The sequence below is a fragment of the Anolis carolinensis genome, chromosome 4, assembly GCF_035594765.1.
Source record: "Anolis carolinensis isolate JA03-04 chromosome 4, rAnoCar3.1.pri, whole genome shotgun sequence".
Classification (NCBI taxonomy): domain Eukaryota; kingdom Metazoa; phylum Chordata; class Lepidosauria; order Squamata; family Dactyloidae; genus Anolis; species Anolis carolinensis.
In genome coordinates this window covers 141,549,566-141,562,144 of record NC_085844.1, presented here as the reverse complement: position 1 = coordinate 141,562,144, position 12,579 = coordinate 141,549,566, and the positions used below count along the sequence as shown (strand labels likewise).

Sequence of the window (12,579 nt, the reverse complement as noted above, 5' to 3'; positions counted from 1 at the left end):
AAATAGATTTTCTAATGTAGTGCAACACAAACAGCAGGATACTCTTTAAAGCTCATCTTCCGGTTGTTAGAAATGCCCAGACATTGGATAATACTGCAGATCTAAAATGCTAACCAAGCTGAAGAGCTAATTAAGAAACAGTGTGATGAAGAGACAACAATAAGTTAGAGTTCCTATATGGTTAGGCGATGTGTAGCTTGTCTTAACCTGGATGACAAGCCATATATTCAGAAATTCATTTCTACACAATTATTAAAAAGAGCAGGCACCCTGTCCCTCTTTGAGTTCAGTCACCCTATTATATGTTAGCAGATTCTTCCCATATCCTTTTGAGGATATCATAATTAAGCCATTTCTGTTCAACTGCTAGAGGCAGAGATCACACACAGACAACTTCATGGATTAATGAATTGAATAAATTATCATTTTATAACATCAAAGATGTAGGGTGTTCTTTTCTAGTTTTTATTTTAAACCCCTGGCCTGATTTTCTAAAATTAGAAATGCTGTGCTGTTTTAAATGACCTAATCATGAACATGAATGCATTGGTTTATTCTCTTTTTTTCCTTTTCAATTCCTCTGTGGAAAATATGGCAGTTTTCCAAGTCTCTCATACAATCTGGGTAAGAATTAAAGTCCCAAAAGAGCTCCAAATAATACCACGCCTTTGAAATATTAATTTCAAACAAGATTTCCAATTCTTTGCAAAAGAATGGCACATAACTATACTCAAAATTTTCTTATGGCCCCATGTAAGCCGCCCCGAGTCCCTTCGGGGAGATGGGGCGGGGTATAAAAATAAAATTATTATTATTATTATTATTATTATTATTATTATTATTGCAGAACAGACAACCTGTGGTGGTTATCCAGTTTTTACTTCAAATTTATATTGCGTGTGCATGGGCGACATGCCTCCAGCTGACAGCACCAAGAAAGATACAAACACAGGATTGGGATAAGAAATGTCCACAACTTGTTTACTGATTACAGGAACAAGGGTTGGTAAGCATGCATGGGTCCTGGATCATGGATCGGGGAGCCCGCTGCTGACCAATACTGCTATCCTCGCCAGGGTGCGGATGACACCAAATTGGGCCATAGAGACCGCTGCACCGCTGGAAACACTGAAAACTCCCCCCTCCTACCAATGGGGGGGGGGAGTAAGCAAGCCAGATCCAGGGCCCATGGCACACGCTAACCAGGAGTTGTGACAATGAACAGCAAACTGGAAACACAAACATAATGCTGGGTGAGAGGGAGAAACAACTGAAGCAGGCCCAGTGCCTGCATTGGCCAAGGGCAGCCTTAAAAAGGCTGTCCCGGCCCTGGCCAATCAGGTGGCAAGGCCTGGCCTACTGCCGATTGGCCAGTTGGCCAAGTGGTGGGAACCTTTCCCGCCACACAGGGGTCTTCTGGGAAGAAGAAGCCCCCTGCAGGCACCATGTTGGGAAGGGGATGCCCAGCACCGCAACAGACCTTGCCTGGTAAGTCGGGCAAGGCATTTTGTGTTGGTTTACAATATCCAGCATCCCTACTCAGTATAGCCCAATGGTGCAGAATACTGGAGTTGTGATGCATCTGAAAGGTCACAAATTATAGCACAGTTTATTTTTTTTTCCTATTTAAGGATTTGTTGCAAAATAGAATCTGAATAAATGATTTGAAATGATTTTGAAAATAGATGGTGGCTAGATGGTTAACAAAACATGGCTATCTCTCTATACATTCATCCAGCTAGTAGAGCTCAGTTTAGTAAGCTATGATTTGCCTTTATAACTAGGTCTAAGAAATTAAATGAGTACTGACCATGCTTAGTTGGTCTGCATTGTAAAAACATTACATCAGACCTTAAAAAGCAAACCTAGAAACAGGAGCCCATCATATGAATTGATTTATTGCACTGTGATTCCATTTTAACTGCCATGGCAACATTTTATGGAATCCCGGAGTTTGTAGTTTGAGAAGGCACTTGAATCCTCCGGCTGAGAATTCCAAAAACTCCTCTCTAAACTTCAAATGCCATGTTACCATGGGATGGAACCACTGCAGTTAAGGTGGGATTGTAACATTATAATTTTCTAGTGTAGATGGGCTCCAGGATTTGAGATTGTTGTGGACTTCAGTTTACAACTTGAGATCTGGACAAATTAAGGTGGCAAACCTAGTTGTAAAAAATATACATTTGTGCTTGTTGTTATGAATCTTTTCTGAAAGTGAACACATAAGGACCAGTGCTTACTTGGACCTCAGGAATGTAAAGGGAATATTTCCAATATTACCCACTGGAAGAGGTAGAACCTATATTTTGTTTAGGTCAGATTGTTGGCTTTTCTGTGGGGAGGGGAACCACTTTGGATATGAAAACAGCCTCACTATCCCAAAGTACAAGTGTTCACATACTGGGTGGCCTATACATCACACAACAACTCATCCAAAGATAATATCCTTTTAAGGGAAAGTGATGACAAGGTCCCGTGATGACAGTAATCTCAAAACTCAGATATAGAATAAATTATGGTATTTTAGCTCCCAGACTAGACAATACATTAAAGTCATGCATTTCTAATGTCTAATTCCCCCTGTGGTTTATTTCTTACTCTGAATTTTCATCTCTGTTCCTTTTGTTCTACTGATATGAATCACCTCCCAAACAATGTATACGCTATTTCTCTTATACACTTTAACTGACAACCTTGACTTATTCTATGCACCTTACTGTACAAACTAGGGTTTCTACATTTTGGGAGATACTGTCTTAGATTTTGTTCTGTAGAGCATCAAAAAGATATCAAATGCTTTAGAAATTAGTAGCTACAGTATAATGGTGTTAAATGTTTTAAAGCTGCATTCAGAGTATTTTCCTTTTTTACTTTCAGAATCCTAAATGTCTTTGGTCCCCACAACATTAGAGTTCACTTCCTACTATATGGGCTTTCCAGTGCATTAAGACTATCTGGTGGGACATTATTCAAGTACTTTACTATCTTGAAGCAATACTAATTACCTCTTAATAGGGACTTTTTGTTAGTAGTTCCATCTTGGTCTTTAGACATTTGTCATCTTGCTTTTGTGTAGTAGATTTCATGGCCTATTTCATGTTACTGTTCCTATCTTACAACTTCAATATATTGTGCTGAATTTAGAAACAGATTCTGTGTATGAGTTTTATATAACATATGAGATTTTATGAATAAAAGCTGCCTGAGGCATCTCTGATAAAATGACCACTTTCCCAAACAACTTTTGGAACAGTCAACAGCAATAGAAACTGTTCTTAAATAAACTAAAGGCTGAGCAACAATTAACCATGTTAGATAATGATGAAGAAAGGCTAGAGTAACAGGACTCTTGTTGAACGAGTGTGTGGATTGAGTCAATGAGACACTTAGAGGAAACACCAAAGCTATAGGTCTGTCCCACCATTGTTCTCAGTGAGTGGCATTCAGGTGTACTATCTTGACTAATAACTACTGACACCTTCATTTTCCATATTAACTAACTCAAAGAGCTTAAGAATGCCTATTGGAATTTTTGACTAAGGTAGCTTTGAACAAGGACATCTAGTGTCCCTTAGTTTCAGAAATAGTTTATTATTAAGTATGAAAAATTGTGAAGAAAAACTGCTTTTCAGCAAACATATAACTAAAAAAAATAAGTTCCTCCAAGTGTGCAGAACTACTAATGCTGTTCTTTGGATCTCCTTCACAATTTTATATTGCAACAAATTTGCAAAAGTCATGATGACTTCAACATTCAGATAGAATTGTGCTTATAAATGACCCCTGTAATAGTGTTGGTGACACAATGAAAATGAATTGGAGAGAAATTAAGTCTTAATTCTATCTGGCAAATGTTCATAGCCTAATTAAAAGTGGTATCCCAAACAATAAATATGACTTACCACCGAAATTAGCCCTGCCACAATGCTCTAGTCTTCCCAGACATTCTTTGTGGACTCCAGCTCCACATTTTGAACATAAATAGCCTTGATAGAATGTTCCCCTGTAATAAGCATTCAATAATGGGAAAATTAGAGGATCAACATTTTGTGTACAACGAAGTATCAAGGGAAACACATTCCCCAGTGACCACTCTGACTATTTTTAGTTCCGAGTCAGACTTTATTGCAGAATATACAAGTAAAACTCTCCCTAAACAGCTCGGCAATGCTTCTGAATAGGAGACATGTAGTACCATTACTGAAAGAATGGCCTGGGTGCCTATGAGTTGCTCAGCCAGTATATAAAACCTTAAAAAATCTTACAGAGTTTGAATAATAGAGATGTCACCTTTTCCTTTACAGACCTGTTCAGACCCTGGATGTTTCTTGTAGTGACCTCTACTCAACAGTTGTGCAGAATAGGACTTTTACTGAGGCCAAGGCCAGCTCTACTAGTAGATATTAAGGATCTGAGGGCCATCCACGTATACAGGCACCTAAATCTGAGGCTGCTCTGAATTAAACCAGTCCCAGATTGTGCTGAAGTGTTTGCACTTCTCTGCTGCCAAACTAAGGAGCCCTGACTGTCCAATTGGGCTGAACCAAGTGAAGCCCGATATGACCATCATTATTACCTTTTACATCCTTTGCCACCACAGTGATGGCCATGGACCTCAGGAGAGCCCCTGGTCTTTTCTGGGTGCCTATGCTGGTGTCAACAAATGCAGCTTCATGACTTGAAGACAGAAGGGGGTGGCGAAGAAGGAGAGCAATCCTCTTCCCTGCTCTAAGTCAAAAAGGTGCCCATGTTCAATGAAAACAACGCTACATGTGGATGTATGAATATCCACATGGATTATTCAGGGTATATCACTCTGCTCCTTTATTAAGGAAAGGCACAGCTGCATTGTGAGGCACAAAAAAGACAAAGAATGAGTCTAGTGATGCAGAGGAATAGCAACAGCTCAATTCACTTCTTGTTGAATCCTGTTGTCTGAGATGCATGCCTCACCATGCCGTAACTGCAGGGCCAGTTCTGGTATTAGCTCCCAAACTCTCAGCTCTGGTTATCAGATTTCTGAATTACTTTCAGCAACCGAACATATTACAATATAAATACATTTTTGAAAGTGCAATAAATCTTTCAGGGGCAATGAAGAAAGAAGAAAAGGTTTACACAAGACAAAAATAACTTTATGGCTCATTAACAATAAAGGCTTCTCAATGTTTGGAGGGATATCCAACTGAGTATCGCATTCAGTAATAGCCACATGTTGGCTCAAATTGTTCAAGAAATGAAGTTCAATGGCTTTTCATTTGTATTGCTTTTAACCAACAGAAATCTTATCATGGAAAGTTAACCTTACAATCACCTCGCATTCACAGAAGATTCTCTGCATTCTCATCTTAATACAATTCACAAGAGAGGAATTTCTTTTGGATGTCTTAAGGAGCTATAAAGAAAGACTGTGGCTGACTATAGTAAACCAACTGTCAAAATATTAACTCCAGTACTGCCATGTAAAACCTTTTAAATGTAGAAACTGAAAGAAACAGAGGGAAACAAATATTTGGATCCCACTAAGTTATTCATGCACTGAAAACTGAGTTATAATTTATTACCATCTGTAGAACAAGCCATTCCTGAAGCTCAAGAATAACTTGACTCTTTAAAAGTTCAAAATGAGTCACAATAATTCACAGACTTTTGTGATTATACAACTCATATCACTTATTTGGGTATCAGACTCAGTGAGAATAATTATATCCATCACTATATTTCTTAAAGTTTTATAAAAGCTTTATTTTCTAAATAATACTTTTTTCAAATTATGTGGGATATCTTATCTCTATGAAAACATGAGAGGAATGCCAGGAGTTATTAAATATGACTGAATTGTTTTTAATACTAATGATGTTTAATACTGATTAGTATTTATATTTTAAATTGTATGGTAATGCTTTTACTGTTAGCCACTTTCAGTCCATAAGGAGACTCAAAGCGGCTAACATTAAAAGCATTACAATACAATTTAAAATATAAATACTAAAACAGTATTAAACATCATTAGTATTAAAAACAATTCATATTTTAATAACTCCTAGCATTCCTCCCAGCAGGATATAAATAAACATAATAATAATAATAATAATAATAATAATAATAAGAAGAAGAAGAAGAAGAAGAAGAAGAAGAAGAAGAGGAAGAAGAAACCAGTGCAGGTGGTCCCGGTGGTGATGGGCACATTAGGTGCCGTGCCAAAAGATCTCAGCTGGCATTTGGAAACAATAGACATTGACAAAATTACAATCTGCCAACTGCAAAAGGCCACCCTGCTGGGATCTGCGCGCATCATCCGAAAATACATCACACAGTCCTAGACACTTGGGAAGTGTTCGACTTGTAATTTTGTGATATGAAATCCAGCATATCTATCTTGTTTGCTGTGTCATAATAAAATAATAATAATAATAATAATAATAATAATAATAATAATAATAATAATGTTACACAAACTAAATTTCTTCCATTGGCCATAGCTAGACTAATGTAATTTATCCTGCGGCAGAACTGTCCACTTTGCAACAAATAATTAATCGCATATATGTTAACCATGTGAAAAACAGATGAAGAGGAGACATTTGGGTAGACAAGATGGAAGCAGAGGTTTTCTGTTGCAACTCTTTGACCTGGACACATTTTCTTTTGCTGAGACTCTAATCTCACTTTGCGATCAACTGGTATAAAACCAGAGAGGGAAACAGTCTCTGACCTTCTTTTCCCTCAGTTGAAAATTCTACATCTCTTACCAAACATGTAGTTCAAGCACTGTAACTACATTTGAATTTCTCATCCTGCCAGTTTTAAATATGACACATTTTTAAATATGCAATATAATAGTTCTTCCAGATTTTAGTGTCATTCTTACTATTCATCCCATTTCACACTCACCTCAGAAGCATCTGACAGACTTTGCAGGATGTGACACGAGTAAAAGTATGCATTTTGAAGTCATGGGTACTTGTTTCAGAATAATGTGGCCTTATGTTGGATCTTAAAAAAAAACAACAAATGCTTTTGTTAGCACAATAACAATAAATATTTAAAGACTAGAGCAGGGGCCCCCAAACTTTTTAAACAGGGGGCCAGTTCACGGTCCCTCAGACCATTGGAGGGTCGGACTATAGCTGGAAAAAAAAATATAAATAAATTCCTATGCACACTGCACATCTCTTATTTTGAAGTAAAAAAACCCAAACAGGAACAAATACAGCCTCAATGTTAATCATAATCATAATCATAATAAAAATAATAGAAAGGGTTGGATGCATCACACAGCCCTAAACGCTTGGGAACTTGTGATTTTGTGATACGAAATCCAGCATGTATATCTTGTTTGCTGTGTTATACTGTGTCTTTGTGTCAATAATAATAATAATAATAATAATAATAATAATAATGAGGATTGGAAGAGACAACTTGGGCCATTTAGTCCAGCCCCCTTCTGCCTTTGTGCACCAAAAGCACCAGCAAAGCACCCCCTTGATAATTAATTATTAATTAAATAATAATTAAAATACCATTATAAACAAGAAAAGCTCGGGAAGGCACGCACCAGGCGAGGGAGGTGGTGGGGGCTGGATAAATGGCTTCGATGGGCCGTATGTGGCCGCTGGGCATTAGTTTGGGGACCCCTGGACTAGAGCCTAAATTGGTAAAAAGCCTTTGTGGTGTACTCAGACCTCACTTGGCCATGAAAACCCAACGGATGATCTTAAGCAAAATACGTATAGCAGTCACCCCATACTAAAATCTTCCTGAAACAAGCAACATCTTGTCTTCTTGTGCACATAAAGTTAACAAATGTTTGTATTGCACCAATGACCTCATCAGATGGGCCAAATTTGGCAGTGTAATCTTCACTTTTGCCATGGAGCCCACCAGCTCCCATCCCATGATGTACATCTACTTCCGGTGGGACTCCGTGGCACAGCTGAAGAGGAACTGGTGTACAACAATGCAGCAACATGGGGGGGGGGGGGGGCGGGCTATGGACACTTCCTCCCATGGGATGGGTAAGGGGTTAAGTCAGGTGATGTGGGGAATAGGGTGACAGGTTCCCCCTGATGGGCACAGCCAGATTTGGCATGATCTGTGGCAATTCCGGCAGATAATGTGATGAGGTCCCAAGACTGCTATAGCTAGATGTCAAGAGTTTTAATTATAAACAGTCCATGAACAATCTATCCTCACACTACTCCGTTCTTTTTGCCCCTTGTGAACCTTTCATATTATCAGGTCATGATTTTGGTGCTTGCCATAATCAGTAATTTTCTACTCCATAATGTTTAACATTATAAGAAGGACATCATGAAACTTTTTGTCTGTCAAAAAAGCATGTCGCAAAAAAACAAAAATTATAATAATGAGGGTATTTTTTATATTGCAGGTTAAATATCTCTATTTATTTATTTACTACATTTATATCCCACCCTTCTCACCCCTAAAGCCCCTAACTCAGAACGGCTTTAAAATAATATTTACATACAGTGTATTATATCACTAGCACAGCACAACACTAGCACTATATACCAACATATTGCACCATACCACTATGCTGTAATATTACCAGTAATATTACATGTACTAAATAATATATAATTAATATTATTATATTGTATTATTATTAGTATTATATTGCTTATGTAAAATGCTTGGGACCGGAAATGTTTTGAATTTAGAATATGCATATGCATAATGACATCTTGGAGATGGGACCCAAGTCTAAACTCAAAATTCATTTTACATTTCATATACATGCAATACACATAATATGAAGGCAAGTTTATTCACACTATACATCTGATATCATTTAAATATCCCTTGTTCCTCTTAAGTCAAATTAAGGCCAATTGCATTTCAGTAGTTTATTGGTTTATCAAACAAGAATTTTAAAAACCCACAGAAATTTTATCAGTTACTTGTCATTTGCTCCTTTACAGATTTTCTAGAAAAAGCTATATTTGCTGAAACTGTCATCTGTGAACAGACTTGTCTAAATAAGCAATTTGAGATGAACACAGCAGCTGCTAATGGAACACATTACCCTTACGTGTGTGACCTACATGTGCAATTTTTAGAATGCCAACATTGATTTCTAGTCACAGTAAAGTGCAATTTGTGTCACAATGTGGTACATTTATTTTATAGTTTTGTGTTTAGCCTTTATCATATTAACAAGTAAAACAGAAATATTAAAAAGTATAAAACTTATAAATAGTTCACAGAAAATTAATTTTCTCCTATGCTTGTTAGGCACATGTTTTGCATTTACTCCAGTTAGAAAATTTAGAATGAGAAGAAGGAAAACAAATAGATATACCTTTGTATTCAACTCAGAGCCGGCCCTAGATAATTTTCAAGTGTAAGCGAACAGAATTTTGGTGCCCCCTCCCGAATTTTGCCATCCCCCCCCCCCGAATTTTGCCACCCCCCCAAAAAACCGAATAGCTCAAAAATAAAAGTATAGCAGAGTCTCACTTATCCAACGTTCTGGATTATCCAACACATTTTTGTAGTCAATGTTTTCAATATATCGTGATATTTTGGTGCTAAATTCGTAAATACAGTAATTACTACATAGCATTACTGCGTATTGAACTACTTTTTTCTGTCAAATTTGTTGTATAACATGATGTTTTGGTGCTTAATTTGTAAAATCATAACCTAAATTGATTTTTAATAGGCTTTTCCTTAATCCCTCCTTATTATCCAAGATATTCGCTTATCCAAGCTTCTGCCGGCCTGTTTATGTTGGATAAGTGAGACTCTACTGTATTGCTACATTCACACTTGCCTCAAACAGACAAGAACTCTTTCTCCCACCCTGGACATTATTCCACAGATAAATAAACCCCACTTGCCTTTCTTCCTGAATCCTACAGACCAGAAGTAGGGAACTTTATTTTTTGATTTTATTTTATTTTTACATTTTCCCCCTTTTTATTTTTTCTCTTTTTCTTTTGTCTTTTGGCATTGCCATTTAAATATTTTAAAAGAAGAAGAAGAAGAAGTGGTTTGATAAAGCTATATGAAGTTATCTGAACCAACTCTGTACCCACATATTCAACCATCAATAGCTTGAAAATATTTTTTCAATCCAAAAGGACATCATTTCACTAACCCACTGGAGACATGATAGTTACCTTTATGCAGGATGACTTGAAAGAAAAGAAGAGGAGAGACTTGAGAGAGAAAAAAGGACCTGTCCTAACAGATGACTATCCAGCCTCTGCTTTAAAAAAGCACCAGATAGGCAGATAAGCAGACTCCCAGGCAAGGAGATACAATTAAAACCCTCCCGACAGATGGCCATCCAGCCTCTGCTTTAAAAAAACACCAGATAAGCAAACTTCCCCAGATTCCCAAGCAAGGAGATACAATTAGAACCCTCCCAATAGATGGCCATCCAGCCTCTGCTTTAAAAAAGCACCAGATAAGCAGATAAGCAGACTCCCAGGCAAGGAGATACAATTAGACCCCTCCCAATAGATGGCCATCCAGCCTCTGCTTTAAAAAAGCACCAGATAAACAGATAAGAATACTCCCAGGCAAGGAGATACAATTAGAATCCTCCCAATAGATGGCCATCCAGCCTCTGCTTTAAAATAGCACCAGATAAGCAGATAAGCAGACTCCCAGGCAAGGAGATACAATTAGAACCCTCCCAATAGATGGCCATCCAGCCTCTGCTTTAAAAAAGCACCAGATAAGCAGATAAACAGACTCCCAGGCAAGGAGATACAATTAGAACCCTCCCAATAGATGGCCATCCAGCCTCTGCTTTAAAAAAAGCACCAGATAAGCAGATAAGCATACTCCCAGGCAAGGAGATACAATTAGAACCCTCCCAATAGATGGCCATCCAGCCTCTGCTTTAAAAAAAGCACCAGATAAGCAGATAAGCATACTCCCAGGCAAGGAGATACAATTAGAACCCTCCCAATAGATGGCCATCCAGCCTCTGCTTTAAAAAAAGCACCAGATAAGCAGATAAGCATACTCCCAGGCAAGGAGATACAATTAGAACCCTCCCAATAGATGGCCATCCAGCCTCTGCTTTAAAAAAAGCACCAGATAAGCAGATAAGCATACTCCCAGGCAAGGAGATACAATTAGAACCCTCCCAATAGATGGCCATCCAGCCTCTGCTTTAAAAAAAGCACCAGATAAGCAGATAAGCATACTCCCAGGCAAGGAGATACAATTAGAACCCTCCCAATAGATGGCCATCCAGCCTCTGCTTTAAAAAAAGCACCAGATAAGCAGATAAGCATACTCCCAGGCAAGGAGATACAATTAGAACCCTCCCAATAGATGGCCATCCAGCCTCTGCTTTAAAAAAAAGCACCAGATAAGCAGATAAGCATACTCCCAGGCAAGGAGATACAATTAGAACCCTCCCAATAGATGGCCATCCAGCCTCTGCTTTAAAAAAAGCACCAGATAAGCAGATAAGCAGACTCCCAGGCAAGGAGATACAATTAGAATCCTCCCAATAGATGGCCATCCAGCCTCTGCTTTAAAATAGCACCAGATAAGCAGATAAGCAGACTCCCAGGCAAGGAGATACAATTAGAACCCTCCCAATAGATGGCCATCCAGCCTCTGCTTTAAAAAAAGCACCAGATAAGCAGATAAGCATACTCCCAGGCAAGGAGATACAATTAGAACCCTCCCAATAGATGGCCATCCAGCCTCTGCTTTAAAAAAAGCACCAGATAAGCAGATAAGCATACTCCCAGGCAAGGAGATACAATTAGAACCCTCCCAATAGATGGCCATCCAGCCTCTGCTTTAAAAAAAGCACCAGATAAGCAGATAAGCATACTCCCAGGCAAGGAGATACAATTAGAACCCTCCCAATAGATGGCCATCCAGCCTCTGCTTTAAAAAAAGCACCAGATAAGCAGATAAGCAGACTCCCAGGCAAGGAGATACAATTAGAATCCTCCCAATAGATGGCCATCCAGCCTCTGCTTTAAAATAGCACGAGATAAGCAGATAAGCATACTCCCAGGCAAGGAGATACAATTAGAACCCTCCCAATAGATGGCCATCCAGCCTCTGCTTTAAAAAAAGCACCAGATAAGCAGATAAGCATACTCCCAGGCAAGGAGATACAATTAGAACCCTCCCAATAGATGGCCATCCAGCCTCTGCTTTAAAAAAGCACCAGATAAACAGATAAGAATACTCCCAGGCAAGGAGATACAATTAGAATCCTCCCAATAGATGGCCATCCAGCCTCTGCTTTAAAAAAGCACCAGATAAGCAGATAAGCAGACTCCCAGGCAAGGAGATACAATTAGAACCCTCCCAATAGATGGCCATCCAGCCTCTGCTTTAAAAAAGCACCAGATAAGTAGATAAGCAGACTCCCAGGCAAGGAGATACAATTCTCTATAGATGGCCATCCAACTTCTTTCTCCCACTCTGGACCTTCTACAGATATATAAACCCCACTTACTTAGCTTCCAACAGACCTCAAAACCTCTGAGGATGCCTGCCACAGGCCCCTGAGGGCGAGCGAAGGGCCTGGAGGCCGGGAGAAGGCCCCGTTGGGTGGATCCA

At 38.7% G+C, this 12,579-nt stretch overlaps 1 protein-coding gene across 3 annotated transcripts in view; it reads right to left on the bottom strand.

Annotated features, from left to right (window-relative positions):
* vav3 (vav guanine nucleotide exchange factor 3) overlaps positions 1-12,579 on the bottom strand; it is a 218,550-nt gene that overhangs the window by 66,839 nt on the left and 139,132 nt on the right. For all 3 annotated transcript variants that reach the window (XM_008109114.3, XM_062977938.1, XM_003220077.4), the window contains exons 16-17: positions 6,898-6,999; positions 3,906-4,006 (exon numbers count right to left, since the gene is read on the bottom strand). In XM_008109114.3, the coding sequence (XP_008107321.1) occupies positions 3,906-4,006; positions 6,898-6,999 (203 nt within the window). The remainder of the gene's footprint in view (positions 1-3,905; positions 4,007-6,897; positions 7,000-12,579) is intronic.